Source organism: Rhyacophila brunnea, unplaced genomic scaffold (genome assembly GCF_057557595.1).
Source record: "Rhyacophila brunnea isolate RB1 unplaced genomic scaffold, BYU_Rbru_1.0 scaffold_24, whole genome shotgun sequence".
NCBI lineage: Eukaryota > Metazoa > Arthropoda > Insecta > Trichoptera > Rhyacophilidae > Rhyacophila > Rhyacophila brunnea.
The window spans coordinates 15074617-15097330 of NW_028232904.1; the positions used below are offsets into that span (position 1 = coordinate 15074617).

General features: G+C 29.7%; 1 protein-coding gene across 46 annotated transcripts in view; it reads left to right on the forward strand.

The window, feature by feature from the left end:
• The window catches only part of LOC147069105 (alaserpin-like), a 169768-nt gene that overhangs the window by 65334 nt on the left and 81720 nt on the right, over positions 1 to 22714 (forward strand). For 2 of the 46 annotated variants that reach the window (XM_085951308.1, XM_085951335.1), the window contains exon 9: positions 11554 to 11722. The exons of 39 other annotated variants lie outside the window; for them this stretch is intronic. In XM_085951308.1, coding sequence (XP_085807434.1) covers positions 11554 to 11696 — 143 coding nt within the window. In that variant the 3' untranslated portion in view covers positions 11697 to 11722. Of the gene's footprint in view, positions 1 to 11553; positions 11723 to 12065; positions 12238 to 20476; positions 20630 to 21987; positions 22144 to 22714 lie in introns of all 46 variants that reach the window. 5 more of the 46 variants (XM_085951312.1, XM_085951338.1, XM_085951302.1 and 2 more) reach the window with 3 other exon arrangements.

Here is a 22714-nt window from a genome sequence, read left to right on the forward strand (position 1 = left end):
TTAAAAATCAGCATTTTATTCTGCTTTAGTGAATACATTGTTGTATATAATTTATTAAATTATTATCAAACATTTGCATTCTGTAGTACAACAGAAAAAATTGATTTCGTTTGTATAATATTATCTAATTTTTATATTAGTGACATCTAACAACTGTCGTGTATAACGTTTTATTAAAGAATAAGTTGCGTCTGAGATATTTATAGTAACATTCAGCTATTCTCCGACAGATGGCAGTAGGTAGTTGAATAAGAAATATTCTGTGTCTTCTATTGAAAAATAGATGCCTACAATGAATGTGGTAAAAATAGATAATTTATTTATATTATCATTAAGGGGGATGCTTATACTATCAGAGGCGAAAAGAGGCACCTAACGGAAAAATACGAAGCTTGCAATTTGAGATTTTTTTTGATAATTTACAATTTCAACTGTAGTAATTAATAAATATGTATCTGAAAACACTAAAAAGATTTTTTATTTTTTTAAAATTTTAAAGATAAACTGGCAATTGTAAAAAAATGTAATAAAATGTGAATTCGTTGCAGGGTCAAATCTTATTATTACATTATATTTTATAGCCATATTTATTAATAAAATTTAGTTTATTAAGTTTTAGATTTTATGTGATGTAGATTTTTGACTAATTCATCGTTTTAATATTTTTTATATATATTTTAAAAAACATCGATTTTAAAAAAAATATAAATGTGTATAACTTGAAATACTTTTTATTTATATCAAATTTTATTTTAGGCATGGTCACAATATTGAAGCACGAGTTGATATAAATAAAAAGGATTTCAAGTTATACACATTTATATTTTTATAAAAATCGATGTTTTTTAAAATATATATAAAAAATATTAAAACGATGAATTAGTCAAAAATCTACACCACATAAAATCTAAAACTTAATAAACTAAATTTTAATGATAGTTATGACCATAAAATATAATGCAATAATAAGATTTGACCCTGCAACGAATTCACATTTTATTAAATTTTTTTACAATTGTAAGTTTATCTTTAAGTTTTAAAAAAAAAAAAAATCTTTTAATGTTTTCGAATACATATTTAAATAATACAGTTGAAATTGAAAATTATCAAAAAAAAATCTCAAATTGCAAGCTTCGTATATTTCCGCTAGGTTCTCTGCTGGCATGCGTCTCCCCCTTAAGGTGGATAGTAATTTTATTGAGAATATTTTTTTTTATTTATAAGTACTATCAGTGATTATCTATTTTTTAGTGATTATTATATTATTATTATGAATGAGTGATTTGAAAATAAGTTGAGTTCTCATTTCTAGGATGTTGTGGAAACACTGAAATATTGTTTCTATGTCGTATACAGGTCGAAACGCTTTATTAAGGACCTATGCCTGACCTAATAAGTAAACTTTGTAGGAAAAATATATTATTATAATATATCCGTGGATATGGTAGCATTTTTCAAAATATTCTTTTCTCAACATGCGTATTGTACATTTAATTCAATTTTCATCTAATATTATATTGTAAAATATATTCGGTATAAGTTTATATTCAAGTTTGCAATTGACTTGTAATTTTGGACAAATTTCAAATATTATGTGATTTTTATTTATTATGTATTTTAGGGTGGTTTAAAATACTATTGTTTCAGGGGGCATTCTTTTCAATTAATAGTCCAAAGTTTTCATTTTTCATCATTAGAAAACCAATTAAATTTTAGCGAAGATTGGCAAATTTGAAAATTTGAAAAGGCAAAAAAAAAAAAGTTTGCATGAATTTTTCCTATAAATTAATAAACACACAAATGACGGCTTTAGAAACAACAGTTTGCATTTTTGATAATTGTTAGCAAGTCAATAAAAATGTCTCATTTCTCTCCTATTGGTATAATTTATGAGAAAAGTATTCTAAAATGTTATTTATTATTGTAAAATATATAAACATTAAGAATACGTTTTTTTTCAGATATTATACATATTATAAGAAAGAAATAAGACATTTTATAAGTACGTTTTATTGACACACAAAGAATTTATGAAAATGGAAACTGCCGTTTTTGTTTATAGATCCATCAAATATTTTTTTTTTTTTTTTTTTTTTTTTTTTTCCGACCATGTCCGATCCTGATAGGATCATATGGGCCTCCACAGAGTGGAGGTTTGTATTGACAGATTTTTTTTTTACGAGAAATGGATGTCAGCCACTTGCTCAACCTATTAGGTCCATACCCTGACACACACAAATTGAAAAACAATATGTGTACTTGCCAGACCCAGGATTCGAACCTGGGACCCACGGCTTTATAGTCCTTAAACTAATATGTTAAACTAATACTTAAACTAATATGTTTTTTAATTTTTTTTAATAGGGGTCCTTGTCGGTATCAGGCAAAGTGGTCGTGATGTCTATCCAAAAATCGTTTATACGTTCAATGCGGATCATCCATTTTATTATAGTCTAGTTGGTAAAGACAATACTGTCGTATTTAGTGGTCGCATTGTTAATCCGCAATAAATCTGTTAAATTCAGTGCAAGACTGCGTCAAAACCACCGGATTTTGTCGTTAAACTGTAAATTGCAATAATAATATATGAATATATCGATAGACTACTTCAATACGGAAACAACTCAAAAAAACATTCTTTTTCAGATGATGGTATTTGAATTTTTTGCATAAATTTTCATTTCAATGTATTTTCTTGTTTTTTTAGCCTAATATAATTCAGAAATGCTCAATGACATTTTATCGTTCAATAAGGAATCGATTTAGATATTCTTGTTTAGAATTAATCTGAATCTCATCAATTGTCATTCTCAAGTTCTTAATTAATATTAGCAATATCTATATATAAATATGGTATCGATATGTATTCAGTGGAATATCTTGACTGTAATACTTTTAATTAGATTTTTAGGTATTTATGAGTCTAATGAAAAATTATTTTTCTTTTTTAATAGGGTTCCTTGTCGTTAACAAACTCAGCAGCAGGGTTGTCCATCCAAAAATTGTTAAAACTTTCAACGCAGATCATCCTTTCTATTACACCTTGATTGATAGTGGTAGAACGACTGTATTCGGCGGTCGCATTTTGAAACCACAATAAATCAAAAATCAAATTCATGTTCCTTGTTTTTGAAAAATGTCTCAATATAATTTGTGGCATTCATGAGTCTAATAAAATGTTTTTTTGTTTTAGAAATGATCCTTTGTCATTATGGTGTTCAGTGGTCTTAATATGTATTCAAAAATTGTTTACACAACAATCCAGTATTTTATGCATTGATTAATGGTGACCAAACCACCATATTTAATGATGATACACAAAAAATACAATAAATCCTATATCTGTGGAATACTGTAGCAAAACAAAAAGTAAAATAAAATTCTTCAATATCATGTTTTTCAAACAAACAGTTTTACCAAATGCGTTTATTAATTATTGTATAATGACAACTATCTTTAGACACATTATATAGCCACAATAAATCTTATTAATTTAATTATATACATAAAACCTAAAAATCTAATTATCTTTTAAATTGACCACAAACACAAACTAAAAATTACAACGTTGTTAAAAAATTGAAAGTCTCAAACATTATATTGTTTTAAACCTTTATTATTTATCAATCGCTTTTCCATAACTACCAAATAATAAAACCACTACCTATGGTGGTTGTATGATAAGTTTGTAATTCTTAATTATAACCAATGAAAAAACTATACAAATGTCTTATTGGAATTTATTTGTAGAATATAACAGATTATAAATAAAATTACAGCATGTAGTCATTTGGTATTGCTCGTTCGTTCTCAAAACTCAAATTAATTTGTTTTTTAACATTCATCAAAGTTTTAAATATTTTTTACCTATATTATTTATATCTATATGATAATAAAAACGTGATATCTCTATCACACTCACTTGTATTTGAAGAACAAATCAAAATTATTTTCTTAATAGCTACGTAATCACTTTAACGATTTTATCTTTTATTTTACAATTATTTTTTGTCATAATAAACTTATTAATACTGAAACAGATTAAAAAAACACATTTTAAACGTGTGTTACTTATCTCGAGTTGCGAGTCTTTTGTTTATAAAGAACTAACTATACATAACATTTTCTATGCTTGATTGTGTGCAATACATATTTAATATTTTCCTATTAAGATTGGTGTTAATGTATTTTTGTTTATGATTTCACCAGATGTTTGCTTGAGACGAATTTACATAGATACACCTTGAGGCAATGTAATGGGAGAATTATTTAGTTATTAAAAAAATCGTGTTTGAACAAACAATCCAATTATTTTTATAATATTCAGAGAAGAAAATCATACTCCTACGATTTGCTAGTTTAATCAAAACCGTAGTAAATTTGAATTTTATTAAGATCCTGATTTTTATTATTATTTATTGTGATATATTATATATTTATTTATCGTACTCATTGGAGTAAAGAACGTATTGCTTTATTTAAACTTGTCATATTTGGCTATTGACGGTGACGTCATGTGACATAAATTTCATATATTAATAAAACTTTTTATTTGAAGTTATATATAAAAATCATTCAGAGAATATTCTATACAACGGAAGTTATCGCGTTTTTATAACATAGTAATATAATAATTACAATATATCTCGAGGCATCTCGGTTTTATTGGGAGTTCCGTACACATAAGGTGTGACAATATTTTATGATGACTTATAATAATTTGATTATATTACCAGCTATCATGATGCGACGGAATTATGCCAAGTGGATACGTGATGATGACCATGTAATAATGCTATTCGAAGTTAACAAACCATTTATGTTTGTAATGGTCAACAAAGAACTTCTCCCAGTATTCCTTGGATGTGCAAGAACGATTAAAACCGATTAGTAAATATCACATTTTGTAACAAGTATGCTTTATTTTCGATTTGTTTTTTTTTTGTATTATGCTTGCGTAACCACATAGTATAGTACCTACTAATGTCGTAAACAGTCACGACTACAACTTTGATTCCGTACACCTACTTTACAATATATTATGTAATATCTATACGTGGAGATATTATTTAAATTTATTTAGAGTTATAGCTGTATTGTTCTTTGAGTAAACAACACTAAATCTTGTCAAAAACTACAGATACTATTGAAATAACCATTTTCTAGTACCTCTAAAATTTGTTTGAGTTTTAACTGTATGTTTATTATAGATATAGCATGGTTTTTTTTTATAGAATTTAAACACAAAGTCTCATACTATTGTAATAAAAATCTAACATTTTTTGTAATTTGCAACAACATTGTCAAGTGTCATAAATTATTCGAATCACAACATACTTATCCTTTGTTTTTTAGTATGGCATGTATAATAATTAATATAAAAAGCTTATTTGTAATTTGTTTCTTTTCTATTGTATCCGTTTCAATAAAGATACATTGCTAAAATAATATATTGTCTTATTATTTTTATAAATAATCGATCAAAGAGTCAATAATTTATGTATTAGTTTGAAAATCCCTGTAAATATTAAAATATTTATTAGAAGATTTTTTTCTTAGATTCGAAAATATAATTTTAATCATATTTTTTGCCAGGAATTCAAGTGAATCTCAGAAGGTTCAGTCCTCGACGCGTAACACCAAGTTAACGTACACTCTCAACGCGCATCATCCATTTTATTATGCTATCGTTGATAAGTATCAACCCTCCATGTTTGGTGGTCGTGTGTTGAAACCACTCGCAGAATAAAAACGTTATTTAGCAATTTTGCTAAAATATTTTAACTTTCAGAAAGTGTAAACTTGTGTAAATTGTTATTGTGTAAACTATTGATAACTCATGTCAAAAAATAGTTTTAAATCGATTGTAAAGTAGGAAATAATTTGAGGAAAAACTATAACATGACTTAGTTTACACCTCAATATCAAAATAATTTGAGGAAAATAATGATGTAACTCAATTAACACTTTCTTGGTGTATTACGGTATCAGTGTAACACATGCGACGCTTGTATTGTCAGTATATTTGTTTATAATAGATCTTTTAGAAAAAGTAGATTGATACAACAACTGATTCTATCAATTTGTTAAAGATTTTGTGAGATTTTATAAAATTGCAATATAATGCTGACTTATTTTTCTTTCCATTTTGTCAGGTAAAATAATCAGAAAAAATACCCTTCCTGGCGTCTTGATGATGACGAAACATTCTTTTTCAAAACAGGCAGACCTTACGTGTTCATAATTGTCAACTTTGAGAAGATCCCTGTGTACTTAGGAAACGTTAGGGTCTTTTTGTGATAGGTACCGCAGTAAATGTGCCTGTAGTTATTGTGTGGTTATGAATTTCTTTTTTTTAATTCTTCACTAACTGCGTGTAAATTTATGAAAGTGTTTTTATTGTGTGTAACTAGCCTCTACCTAAGAGACAGTGTATCTTATGTCGAAAATAACACTTACGGCAAAACGCAATTTAAGATTTTTCGTGCCTTTAATCTGAGTGTACTTACGGACTTGTTATTTTCAGAATTTCATATTGATTTGTTACTACCATTATATGAATGTGCATAATAATTAAATCAATAATTATTATTAGAGTTTCCAAGACTCCCGCCAGATTGTAGCGAACGTAGATATGCCCTTACGTACACAACCAATTTCTAATAAATTAGATAATATATTGATTATTATTTCTAGATATTATTCTATTGAACACACAAGAAAGTGACAATAACGTATGGCAGATGTCTATATATAATCTATAACCAGTAGTGCTAAATATAATCCCAATATTACGACAGATGTCGTATTCCTCTGCCCGATAAATAGTATAATTTAAAAATTCCTTTGTGATAGTAAAACTTAATTTATTGTTAGAATCATAACAGAAAATGTATAACTATTTCATTAGCATCGGTATCATGACATGATACCACAGTTCCAAAGTGTAACAACTCAAAAATCATAGTTCTGATATAATTAGAAACACGATTTTGGGCAGGTTCTAATGTAGGTATATCTAATTTTAGTAGATTTTAATGAAATTCTAGGAGTATCTATCTAAAAAATATATTTATAATATTATTAATATAAACATAATGTTATGTTTTCTAATATTAATAATATGCGTTTTCAGAGGTTTCCACAAGATTAACGTGTAATTCTAAAGAATTATAACCACTGTCATTCTAAAATAATCACATATTATCACTTGTTACATTTTGGGACTAGTATATATCGGTATTCTAAGCTCATACTTAACTCAAAACTGCAAATTTTTGAGTTGTTATACTTTGGAACTGAGGTATCAATGTGTTCATTTGTTTATATTTTGGTTGTGTAGAATTTTCAATTGCATATTTGAATTTAGAGTCGATTTACTATGTTTTGTCAATGGTACACTAGCATTCCTTCAATCTTAAACTCTAATAATAATTAAAATATTTGATTACCTAGTTAATATGTATTTTTTTCTTAATTTGTGACAGAAACAGACTGTGTTTTGAACTGCTTATCACTCTCCAACTTGTGGTACAAGTACGCCGTAGATCGCCCGTTTTTATTTTTTCTATTAGACGAAGAGAAAGACACCATCTTTAATGGTTGCATTTTCAACCCTAATGATTGATATATTATTATATAACTCATTAATTCTATCCGCGTACTATGTGTGTCTACACATTAGATTGTTTGTTTTTGTTTTTGATTTTATGAATAACATACTTATTAGTAAAAGAATTATTTGAAAGTTTTGTAATTTTCTAAATATCGTTAGGTTAGTGCACTGATATTGTACCTATCAGTGGCGAAGGGTCTTGGTGGGGTGTTAAGATCCGGCATAAATTGTGCACATTACATTTTATCAGTCATACGTATTTGTTTTTAATGGACTAAGACTACAAGTTCCATAATAATTATGGTGTTGGTTAGTTTTTAAAAATCAACTAAACCCTGCCTAAACCGAACCATAATAGTTTTGGTACGCTTCAGGCAATTCAACAAAGTTATGTACACTTTGTCATTCATACTCATGCCTATTCGTTGAATTAAGAATACATAAATATTCTATATAATTATACTAGATACAAAATATTATTCTATCTATAAAATATCCAAAACTATTTATAATTTAATGGCATATTTTAGATATTTTATAGGTAGACCAATATTTTGTTCGCTATTATCTATTATGGCTTGGTTTTCGCAGGCTTTATTTAATTTAAAAAAAAAACTAACCAGTAGCTATAAGTTGTAGTTTTGGTTCAATGAAAAAATATATAATATATGACTGACGAAGTTTAGCGTGCACTATTTATTTAGGATCTTAAACATCCTACCTCCACCATACGCCACTGGTACCTATGTATGTCCAGTCTGTGTATCTTGATAAAGTCGAATTTAAACGACTCGATTGAAGATCGTAGACGAAATGCACAAGGTTTTTTATGTTTAAATGAGACAATATTGTTAAAAAAACACAGCCTTTTTAAATATGAAATAAAATGGACATTTTTATTATCTGCGTACAATAAGTTAGTGCGCAGATATCGCGAGGCAAATTTAAATGTTTCGAAACAATTATTGAAAATAAATTGCAAAATTAATAAAATATTGTATATTTAAATTAACCCAATTTCGGTAAAAAAACTGGACATACAATATTTGAGCATTAGCCCATCTATATATACGTTTTTTGAAAAGAAAAAAAAAATTGTTCGTTTTGATAACATAAGCCATTCGTAATTATTAATTTTGTTTAGTATGTTATGTCGTTTGGTCTGTTTTTGACTTACATAAATCAATTAGGTACTGCCAAAGATAGACGTTACTATTTATGTTCACGTAGTGAAAATATTAATATTGTTATATAAATTAAATATAATTTTAAGTGTTCATTAAGATAATATTAAATGAAAAAAAAATACAAATGGATTTTATTTATATTAATAAATTCAACATGTTACTAATAAGCCTTAAAATCAAAACTATTCTGTAGCGGCGTTGACTGGACGCCGCAAGCGCTATGTAGACGAATTAGGATTTAACTATATGTTAATTCCGTAATTTTTATCTCTCAATCTTACAACCAGTCAGATTCAATCTTAATCTGATTAGCTCTGATCCTTTTGATCATACAGGTCCTCTATTTACTAAATAAACTAAGCACCTTACACTATCGAAATTCTAGTGGTTTCTAGTTGTCAAATGTGATACATACCTGAATTGAACTTACCCTTTGGTAAGTTCATCTGGTTATTTGGTTGAGCGAGCCATCTTATCTTGTTAATCTGTTTTCGTGTACCGTTTGAACTCTGAATAAATACTAAAACCGGAAGTGTTTCTATTTTATAAATAAAAAACATACTATAACACATATTTTTGAGAGTTCACAGTGACGTGTTTATAATTATGTAATGTGGCATATTTCAGATATGGTACTCTTATATCGAGTTGATCAATAATCTATTTAGTAGTCGATTTGGAATTGTGTCACTGTTGTTCCCTGGGTAAAATGCTAATGGAAAAGCGTGGAGTTGTATTTATTATATACGTATTTGTAATCATAATTATTGTAAAAAAGTTTAAGTACAAAATTCGATGTTTTAAATCAAGACAAACGTCAGTTGAAAGTTTGAAAGTCATGATTTACTCACTGACAATGCACTGTTGATATACAGTATTTAGACACAGTGTTGTTTACCTAGACATTGACTAACATCGACATAGGTACTACATTTTTGCATTAAACTGACAGAAATAATATACCCATAAAAGATTGTACATAAGGTGAATACTGAATAGCAAAGAAGTGGAAAACCTCCAAAAAACGTGCCCACCTCTGATATCGCGGGTAAAGATTCGAATCCGTAGCAGGCCTAGCAAAAATTACATGTTGATTTTTTAATGTAGGTATAATTGATCATGAGCGAAAACCTAATAAAATTGGGCTAATGGCTAACAACCATTCCACGCAAAAAGTTTGTAAATATAACCAACATTATTTGATTGCCGATGTGTCCCGTTCAGTTAACAATTACCATTTTTATTTACATATAGGACTGGTCATTTCTGCCGATTCCCTCCGCCCTCCAAGGCCGAAGAAAATATTTAATGCCAATCGTCCATTTTTATTTAGCATTAGAAATAAAAACATTGGACCAACTTTCATTGGGGCACTCAAAAACACAAATAACTAACCAAATGGGACCCAAATACCGTGTAGAGTAGGTATGTATTTATTATTTATCAGGTATTTCATCGTCTGGGTCGATTGATTGGGCACCGTATCAGTTGAAGTACGGTTTTACGTTGAGAAGAGTTCAGAATAAATTGTTGATTCTACTTTACTTGATGCTGTATGGATACTGCTTGTGGCTTTATCAAATTAACTATATTAAGCATGCTTATGTACTGTAGCTTATGAGTGGTGTAAATGTGAAGTTTTTCATTCTTGTTAGTGTTGATATGGGTATCCCTGATAACTATCTAAGAAATCGGGAGCATCTGTTGTTTGTTATTTTAAGATGTGTGATGGTAATAGTTTTTTTACAACAACTTTACTTCGGATAGAATATAGCGATATTCCTCTTACGTGATGGTAACTTTGATGGCTATTTTTTATAATTTTTACAAAAAGAAATGTTTAACTCATTCTGTAGACAGCTTAATGTTCTTCCTACTTTTATCGTGTTCTTACTGTATTCTTTACTAATTTACAACTTTTTCTTTAAAAAATCTAAGTCATATTGTAAACTAATAATTTGTAATGTACATGATGTGTTAATGGGTCGACTATAAATAGTGTCACATGTTTTGGGTATTTTTGACCACTTCCATTGTCACATCTCGACATAAAATATTTTACCCCCCCCCCTGTTTAAATTACGACACCTTTTTGAACCGAGGGGGGTTTATTAAAAAATAAATATGTTGATAATAATCGATATTTTCAGTATAATGTTATCAACTTAGAAAGAAATTGAGTTTATTTATTATTAATTTAATGACGTAAAATATATTAGAGTTTAGAAAGGGACGCCTCTAATGGTAAATATTTTGTTTAAACCGGTCGGACCCTCAATGTCGGCGAAACGGGTGTTAGAAATATGGCCTCGATAACTGTGTTCCGACGGCATTTTTATGTGTATAACTCTGATCCGGACGTTTTCGTTGAATTGATTTTTTTTAAAGAACCGGATCTGAACCCATACGAATTATCCACTGGAGGCGATTCCAGAACCATATCTTTGCGAGTTCTAATAGCTCTGGGTACAATGTCATTGTGAAAAGTCTAATGCTGTGTATTAATAACATATTGTAATCATAATTGCATAAGAATATAAAAAACGATTTATAAACAACGTATATATATTTAAAAAAATAATGATAGAAAGAGATATAATAAAGAAGAAATTTAATGTCAAACGTAAATACCTACGACTATATTACATTATATTATCGATGAAGTGTTTATTTAATTGTAATCAGAGAAGTTATTTAATTAAAATTATACGTATAAAGTATTTTATGGTAATATGATGTTGATTTCAATAGGATTAAAAATTCACGCTTACTCTGCGCCTTACCCTCCTCAAAAGCGAAACTTCTTCAATGCTGACCGTCCATTTTTATTCGGCATTCGACATGAGAAATTTGGACCAACTTTCATTGGGTCACTTAAGAACCCGAGCAACTAAAGAAATCGGCCAAGTACAAATACCGTGTACGTATGTAGTAGGTGTTCATTATTTATTCGGTATCTCACCGTTTTCAATTGCGACTTACCTATACCTATGTCATTGCTTACTAATATGAACGCACGATTATAATTAATATTGCACACCACATAGATAGTTCATTAAAACATATCAATATGACAACAGAAACTACTTAATATTCTGGTTATGTTTAAAAATATGAGATGTCAGATTTTCAGGTTATCCGTCGTACGACTATAACAATATTATATTACCGACGAAGTGTTTAATTAATTGTTATCAGAGAAGTTATTTAATTAAAATTATACGTTAATGTATTTTATGGTTATATGATGTTGATTTCAATAGGATTCAAAATTCAAGCTTTCTCTGCGCCTTACCCTCCTCCAAAGCAAAACTTCTTCAATGCCGACCGTCCATTTTTATTCGGCATTCGACATGAAAAATTTGGACCAATTTTCATTGGGTCACTTAAAAACCCGAGCAACTAAACAACTCGGCCAAGTGATACAAATACCGTGTACGTATGTAGTAGGTGTTCATTATTTATTTGGTACCTATTTCACCGTTTTCTATTGTAATTTACCTATACCTATGCCATTGCTTACTAATATGAATGCACGATTATAATATTGCACACCACAGAGATAATTCATTAAAACATATCAATATGACAACAGAAACTACTTAATATTCAGGTTATGTTTAATAATATGTAATTTCAGATTTTCAGGTTATCCGTCGCGCGAGTGTATTAATTCTTGTAATAACAAAGAAATGTCAAACGTAAAGAGATTATAACATTTTATTATCGACGAAGTATTTATTTAATAATTATTTTAACAATTATTGTTATCATAGAAGTTATTTAATTAACATTATAAATGTAGGTATAAAGTATTTTATGGTAATATGATGTTGATTTCAGTAGCATTCGCAATTCAACTTCTCTCTGCGCCTTACCCTCCTCCAAAGCAAAACTTCTTCAATGCCAACCGTCCATTTTTATTCGGCATTCGACATGAGAAATTTGGACCAACTTTCGTTGGGTCACTTAAGAACCCGAGCAACTAAACAAATCGGCCAAGTGGTACAAATACCGTGTACGTATGTAGTAGGTGTTCATTATTTATTTGGTACCTATTTCACGGTTTTCTATTGTGACTTACCCATACTAATATGAATGCACGATTATAATATTGCACACCACAAAAATAGTTCATTAAAACATATCAATGTGACAACAGAAACTACTTAATATTCAGGTTATGTTTAAAAATATGAGATGCCAGATCTTCAGGTTATCTATCGTTCGAGTATAATTTATTGTACGTTATTGCCAAAAGTTGGAAAGTCTTGTAATCATGTTATGGAGTAATTGCAATTTTAAGTTTGACATGCCCTCTAAAATCAGGCATAATACTAATTTCTTCGTGCTTTATGTGCGTATTCTGTATATTGGATGACCTTGAATGTTTGTTCTAGTATGCCAACAAATTTATATATGGACACCCGATCCGTTGTTAACGCTAAATATCTAAATTATCGACTTACCAACTTTTGGCAGCAACCCCCCGAAAAACGGATAGGTTACGGACAGAAATGATTAGTGATATTCTATGCATCTCGCCCTTATATTAATGAATTTAAAATATTTAAAAATTAATATGATATACCTGTCAATAGGATTCAATATTCGCCCTCTGAAGGGCCCTTCTCTCCGTCCATTGCGAAACTTCTTCAATGCCGACCGTCCATTTTTATTCGGCATTCGAATTGAAAAATATGGACCAACTTTCGTTGGGTCACTTAAGAACCCGAGCACTAAACAAATCGGCTAAATCCAATTACCGTGTACGTATGTACTTATATGTCATTATTTGCTTACTAACATGAATACTTACACGATTACTATATTACTTTATATAAGTAAGCTTTTATATTTTTAAATATTTTTAATTCAAAATGATAGATATTCCCATTAATAGGATTTGATATTGAACCGTTTTGCGGGTTAATATAAAAACAATACAATGTTATTAAAGGGGTACAAGTAACATGCATTAAAAACTGAGTAAGGACCAGTTTTAACATTATCTATAATGTTGAGGGTCCCAGGCTCGAATCCTGGGTCTGGCAAGTACACATATTGTTTTTCAATTTGTGTATGAGTCAGAAGATGGACGTAATAGGTTGAGCAAGTGGCTGACATCCGTTTCTCGTAAAAATAAAATCTGTTAAAACAAACCTCCACTCTGTGGAGGCCCATATTATCCTATTAGGATCGGACATGGTTGAAAGAAAGATTCAATGTTTGTATAAAAAAAATGTAAACATTTTATTGCTAGAGCATAATATACTAAGAATATAATTAAGTATGTGGCCAATATTTTCCATCTACAGCAGAATAAATAAAAAAACAATATAGACATTAATTGTATCAGAATATGGGAGTAACATTGAATTCAATAACTGTTTAGCAACGTATCTAATTCGAAACTTGTATCCCTTGGAATATGAATAATTTATCATCTGAGAAACAGACAACAGTTACAGAATATTGAAAACGGTTCTGTAGAATTTTGAATCGCATGTTTTTTATTTGAAATCGATTTACTCAAATTGGTTGTCTATGCTCAACTGTATTCTATTAATTCAGATATCATAGAAGTCGATTGTCATGCAACATAGAACAAATAATAGCTCACAAACTGAAATAGATTTGAGTACCTACTATTGTTTTAGTACAGTAGCTATACAAGATATATATTTTTTTAAATCGTATACACGGTTGAGGAGTTAACAGGTGAATAATAATAATACATAATAATATAACCATACAACTTAGTACGAGGGTGGGTCAATAAGTCCTTAGAAAAGCCGACAGGTGGCGTGACTAGTACTATAAGCGGTTTGTTTTCATGCAGCGGCACTACCGATTCAGTATGCTGCGAAGTTTCAATCAGATTGGTCGGGTTGTTGTTTTTTATTTTCGTACATTTAAAAAAAAATTTGCTTGTTTACAAAAATGGAGAAAATTGAGTTTAGAGCTGTTATTAAACATTTTAATATAAAAGGGTTAACAGCAAAGGAAATAAAAAATGAGTTGGATTTAGTTCACGGCATATCTGCTCCTTCACTTGCAACTATTTATAACTGGTTAAATGAATTTAAACGTGGTCGTACATCAACAAAGGATGAACCACGCTCAGGACGTCCTGTAGAGGTGACTACACCAGAAATGATCAATAAAATCCACGATATGGTGTTAAGTGACCGAAGATTAAAGTTGAGTGAGATAATTGAGGTTACAGGGATCTCAAAAGGTAGCGTCATTTCTATTTTACATGACAAATTGGGCATGAAAAAAATTTCTGCAAGATGGGTGCCGCGTTTGCTCACAGTCGACAATAAACGCAATAGGGTGGTGGCCTCTAAAGACCTGTTGTCGCTCATGCAACGCAATCCGGATGAATTTTTCGTCGCTTTGTGACTGTAGATGAAACATGGATACACCACTATACTCCCGAGACGAAAGAACAGTCAAAGCAGTGGATTGCGAAAGGCGAACCATGTCCAAAGAAGGCGAAAACCGTAAAATCAGCTGGTAAGGTTATGGCTACTGTATTTTGGGATGGACGTGGAATTATTTTCGTTGACTATTTGGAAAAAGGAAAAACAATAACAGGGGATTATTATGCATTTTTATTGGACCAGCTAAAAAACGAAATTGAAGAAAAACGGCCTCATTTAAACAGGAAAAAAATCCTCTTTCATCAGGACAATGCCCGTGTTCACACATGTTTACGATCAATGGCTAAAATTGAAGAATTGAAGTTCAAATTGGTCGACCACCCACCGTATTCGCTAGATTTCCCCCAGTGACTTTTTCCTTTTCCCAAACTTAAAAAAATGGCTAAGTGGACAACGTTTTTTTTCAAATGAAGAAGTCATCGATCGGACAAATGCTTATTTTGAGGACCTTCCGAAAACTTATTTTTCTGACGGTTTAAAAAAAATTGAGAAACGTCTAACCAAGTGTATTGAGCTCCAAGGAGATTATGTTGAGAAATAAAAAAAAAATACAAAAATAAAAACTGTTTTAATGCTTTTTTCTAAGGAATTATTGACCCACCCTCGTATTTAAAAAAAAATGTCTTTCCAGCAATAATGACCGCAAATGCAGCTGCATTTGTCAGCTATCCTGCGTCCGAACCAAAGCTTTTCACGGCAGACCACCCCTTTGTCTTTCATGTTACGGAAAAATACGGTTATCCTGTATTTTCCGGTACATACAGATACAAGTAAAATACAACGCCTTCCCCAAAGATAAATAACGTACCAAACTATACGGTAAATTAATATTATTATTTTAATAATAATTATTGTACTTAGTGTATTTTCACCGAGAATTGGCAGTTAATACTATTAGAATGATTAGTGTAGAAATTGCTGGGTTACAAGGACGAATTTTTATTTAATTTTAAAGTAGGTAGTCATAGCACTAAACGTTACAATATGTACTATAGTAGAGTAGAGTCGCCTAGAGTCATAACTCACATTTTGCAATTTTGTCATTTTTGAGTTAAATATACCAAGTGATTCTAAACGCATTGATTTATATAAAGAAAAATAGTTGGCTATCAAAAGTCACTTTAAACCATGTGAAAATCGTTGACAAAGTTTACTGTTGGTGTCATAACTCACATTTTTCAATGAATAATGTGAGTTATGTCATCTAGGCCAATCTAACCAATATTTTTCACAGTGTAGTGTGTCTGCAGCATACATATTAAAAAAAATATATAAATCGACTCACTCACTCATTCAAGTTCACAAGTTCAATACTTTTCTTTTAATTATCAAAAAACATTGCTCTGGTGGTTTTTGCGATTATCTCAAAACTCGATTTTTGGAATATGTGAGTTATGACTCTAGGCAAATCGTCACTCACTCTGTAAATCTCTAACAACAATAGTGTGTTAACAAATCAACGGATTTTAAAATAATGTTTCAATCAACACATTGTTAATAATCGTGTACTTGAAAGTCAGTGTATTGTATATTAAAAAATAATACCTTCAATATGTTATAAATATTTTTCAACAGATGAATTGATTAAGGTATAAAATATGTACTTTTAATATTCATTTTCTGCTAAATCGAAATACGACACAGTACACACTGGCTCTGAGGTACAGAATTGTGTAATTAACTTGTGTCACTAATATAATAATTGTAATCTGTTATATATTTATAAATCAAGCGACTAAAAAAAACAGATAATTTATAAGTTTTTTCAAAAGAACACGAAACGTGCCTTTTTATAATTGTTTGAAGTTTTTGTAAATCAGTGAGAGTGTTGATTGCAAAGTCAATCTCAATAAAGACAGTTATATTTTTTTTGTTACAAATAATGTTGTTATTTAAGTAGTTTTCTGTTATGTATTAATTCATTAGCTTTCAAAAATCCAACTTGAAAAGTCGGAAACTATGTTGCTTGACATGTAAATATATACCGATGTGTAATTAATACATACACGAACTTGTAATATTAATGACAATCAAAAATATTCCTTCACAAAAAATTCTCATTTATTTAATTTTTTCCTACAGGTTTTACCATAGTTCTCGAGATGTATATCCCGCCAAAGCTTTTCAATACCGATCATCCATTCTCATTTTATTTGATGACAGACAATCGTGAGGTCATATTCAGTGGAAAATATGTCACCCCTTCATAGGCAGTCAAATTCAATATTATATATATATATATATATATATATATATATATATATATACTTGTATCTTTTCTTATCTATAATATATTATGAAATATAATACTCAATGGCATCTTATATAATATCTCTAAACGACCAATACATGTTAAGTCACTTTAGCTGTTTTTGAAATACATTTTGTCGAAAAGGCGACTAAAGACTAAGGCGCTAATGAGAATATCTCCTAAGCAACAAATTATGATCGAAGATGAGAGGATTAATTGGTGTCCCTCATATAAAATTGTCTACTGTGTTAAGATACATTAGCAGTTTATGGTCGATATGTCGGTAGATCAATAAATTTTATTAAAACAATATTATATTATAATTATTATTGCTGATTGTCTATGCCAATTTCGTTTTAAATATGATACATATTTTTTTAAAATTAGAATGTTTATAAACAAATCCATTACATAGTATCATTTGCATACTAGGTATGTATTTTGTAATAAATATATTATCCATTTTATATAAATATATATATATATTTCCAATATTTTATTTGTGTTTTTTACCCTTTTGTCCCATTGAACGATACGATCTCGTCAAAATTACAATATCCACTTACGAATTAGTAAAGTAAATTGATAAAATTGACACTTAATATGTTTTATCTAAAAAGGTGTAGAAGTATGTTTTTTAGTGAAAAACAAAACTTGTTTTCAGCTATCAAAACTGTCGTTTATTCGTCAATATCTTTTAAAGACGATGAATCTAAAATATTCAGTGCCGATCACCGATTTTTATTCTACATTCGGACCATCGATGATAATTAAAAAATATTCATCGGTTCATATGGAAAAACAGCCTAACTGACAGTTCTGTATGTATTCTTCAAATCATGTAATGTGCATGTATTTATCTCAATGTATCCTAACTGCGTCAGATGTTTAAAATATATTTCGATGTAAGCTATGAATCAAAAGATTTCATTTCTTCAATTTTAAGAACTTACGTTTGTGCATATGACTGCATCGCAATTTAGTTTACAGCTTTACCCGTTACAGTTTTTAACAATGATTGTATACGATAAATGTATTTAAATAATACATTGTTATTTTCAGCAATACTTGTACTTGATACTTTATCTGACGTGGAGACCGAAGAATTTAAGGCTGACCGTCCATTTTTATTTGTCATTCAAAATCAACATGGCGAGAGAATTTTTAACGGCGTACATCGAATGAATTGAAACATTCAAGAAAATATGGGCATATAATGAGTTATCACGTTTATATACTTACTTAAAAATGTATTTAGAAAGTAATAATAATATGGAATGGTAATAGTATGAAACTAAAAATATATAATTATTTGAGCATTTTAAGCAGTTGTTTTTATTCAATTATAACTTTTCCCGATGGCCACTATTAATTGATGTATATACATATTATGTACATAAAATGGATTATATTATAAAATCTAATCACCTAACCATTACTTATTTTTATTCATATTATAATCATTTGAAGAAGAAAACAACTTATTCAAATCTTAGTTTATTAGTTATAACCGCGCGCGTCCACTTAACGTCTGGCCGTCGGGACCTGACCTCATTATATTAAACGTAGAATATACCTGGCGCAGTATGCGTGCGCGAAGTTTAGAGGGGTCCATATATAAAAATCAATCACAGGCAAAGATAATGGGCGCGCAGGTCAAAACGAGTTTCTTTTCCATAAACGTTATTAATAATTTTACCTCTCTTCCAATATTATGCACAGTATCAAAAAGCTTCGTCAATTTTGTCACTAACCAACAAACGTATTCAATTAAGTATAATTATACTAATCCACAAAATAATGTAGATCAGCTTTAAATACGTACTTATTTCAAGTTTTACATAATTACCAGTATTGTAGATTTATTTACAGCCTGAATTAACTATGGTAGGTTATTTTAAATATCCTACGAATTAAATTTTATTTTACGAGTCTTATATCAAACAAAAACATTAAATTACCCTTAGTGTTCAACTAACTACATACCTAAATTCCGTTTGAAAAGTTATGATAAATTAATTAGTCTATATGAAGTCTATAAAAAGATTTGAATGTTGCACGTTATCTTGAAATATAACGTTATTTTACAATTAATTAAAAATTATGCCTATACAGAAAATGTAGTCTTAATCAAATAAAAAGGATTTAATACGAATAAAATAATAATTCAATGCGAGAATAGGCAATTGTGTCACTATTGTATATTTCTGGCTACGATTTATATTATGATTTATATCTATATAGCACTTATGGGAGCTGGAAGTTCAAGCCCTTGGAATAATGTAGAACAAATAATATACCTATTCAAAGCTGATCGTCCTTTCCTGTATTACTTGGTTCATGAAGACGGTTCTCAAATATTCTCCGGAGTACTAAGAAAACCTTAAATAAGTATCCAATATCCAAGACATTAGAAGGTACATCATTTATCCTGTTCACAAGTAAACTTCCTTATTATATATATATGATATATGTCTATTATCTTTTACTATTATAATGCTTTAAGCTTAGCTTTTTATCACAATTCATTTTCATCGCACAATATTATCTATGGGACATTATTGGAATTTCAAATTCTTAAAACAAAATACTACAGTATTAATTATAATATATAACTATATAAAATTTGTAACATATCATATTACAAGTATACATAATTTAGTTGTTTCGTAGAATTTTTTGTGTTAGCACCGCAGGAGTAATTTATTTTTATTTATTATAAAAATTTGCTGACATTTTGGTCAGTGAAGTAAAATATAAAGGCGATTTAAGTCGTGTAAACCCGCATTTAGACGAAGCGAGCGAATTTTTGTTCTTCCCCCACTCCAGCGAAATTCTTATGCTTGTTCAACAAAAAGCGTTTACGTCAAGAGAATTTCGCTGGAGTGGGGGGAGAACAAATATTTTCTCGCTTGGTCCAACTGCGGCTTAAGAGGAAACTTGGCCTATAATATATGTTATGTTTGATTTTTAGCTGTTATTGTAGCCGTGCAACAGTCTTTGGTGGTTTATTTGGGGGATCCACTAAAATTCAACGCCGACCACCCCTTCCTATTTTTCATTAAATACAACAGTGGCGACCTTGTTTTTAATGGAGTTTATGGAAAACAGATTAAAGCATAAACACGTATAAACAAACACATTCTTTGTCTAATATTATAATATATTTTTAAACAATAAAAGTGGAAGTATGACTATAATAATTAAAAATTTAAATATAACACATACATTATTGAATAAAATAGTTATACATCGTATTCTTTAAATGCATACATAATGAATGTCAGGGCTCGAAATGGAATGTAACGCACCGGAGCGCCGTTCCGGTTCGTGAAATTTGTAAAATTATCACTCCGTCTCGTGGAAAAAATATGTTGACCGTCTGAGCTAGATAGGCCATAGAATAGAAAATCTGACATTTATTTTTATAAAATACACATACAATTCGATGACTATGTAAATATCTTCAGAAAATTTGTCGGGCGCTCCGGTTCGTAAACTTTTCCATTTCGAGCGCTGATGAATGTATTTGGTGGTAGTGATTAAATATACATGCATATTATGTATTTAAAAAAAATACTTTGAATCATGCCAAAGCGATAAATTTAACAACTTTAATCCTTTCTATGCCGCAATTAGTTAATTGATAGTAATTAACATAAGAATTGGTGTAATTAGGGCGTCCAAAGACGCTTTGGGCACTTAACCGGTTAATAGTGGAGAAGATGCAAAAATTAGCTGATCATTTAGCAATACACTTTTGTGCTTAGCAGGCAATATAAATGATACCTAAAATTACTAATTATTATTACTTATTAAATACTATGACTTTTGTCATATTGCGTTGCATCGTATAACGTGATAATTAGATTTATTCACTTGTTATTACGATAGGAAAAATGTAAATAAAAGAGACAACGAATCACATATAATTTACCGACCCTGTTTAAAACGTCCAGGTAAGTGGATGCCACAAATCTCCAGAAAAATGCGTAGATGAGAAAATCATCCTCTTTTAGATTCTCTTCTTCGCATATTAAGCATTGGTGTGCATTATAAAAAAAAAGATATTTAAAAACAGTTATAAAAAGTGTTGCACTATTGACTTTGATAATATAGTTTATTGTTCCTATCCTTTGACACTTTTTAGTATTTATAATTGAAGTAAAGATATTATGTACAAAGAATTATGAAATATAGCGAGTTCAGGATTACATGACTGCAAACTTTCATTCATTCTTTCATTCATGACAGAGAGAGTATTTCCGAAGTCGATCACGCTGAATTGTATGTGTCGGGTCGCTTGTGCGCAGACGACTTATTTGGCATTGCAATTTTCTAATGTTGTCGTTGTCTAAATTAAATCTTCCTGACTTGCCACAGTTTCAAATCCTATATCCTCAACATATATGTTTAGAATATTGGATAAATACTATATATATATATAAAGGGCCTATCTAGTAATTATTGGGTGTTTCTTTTCAGGCGTGATCGTCACTCTTTTGGGGTCTTCTAGATACCCGAAACCGAAGCCTCAATTTAATGTAAACCGCCCTTTCATTTTCTACATAAAAGAAAGGGACGGATTCGAAGTATTTTCGGGGAGCTTGAAATATCCCACCGTTCAGTAATTTTTATACAGTTAGTGCCTGAATTCATTAAACAAATCCAGCATAAAAATGTACATTTTGCTTTCTTCTGTAGTCATTAGTTACTTTTAATGCTGACTATGTAACTCTAAGTTAAATAATTGTGACTACTAAAAATAAAAATTTACCTGCACATATGAGTTTTTTCTCTCTAATTGCTTGCAATAATAAATTCTCAACGTTATAATATAACGTATATTATTTGACAGCTATTATTTTTGCTTCAGTATATTATATTTTATATTAATTATACGTATCAACCGTATTTTTTGGCTTTGTTGCTTACGTCAGTTCTTTCCAACCTATTTCGCATCACGGCACACTCTTCAAAAACTATAGAGAGACACTGTAGAATTTTAATGAACCGATAGCTTTTTTTAAACTGTTATGTTGCGCATGTGCACATTTATGAATGACTCACGACACACTGGTTGGGAAGCTCTGGCTTAAATGTTGATTTCACTTTATTATAAATATATAGTAATCAGTATTATGCTATTATGTCGAATTGATGAGATGGTCAAGTTAACGCACTTAACCTTCTCCGTCCTGGCATGTTGGAG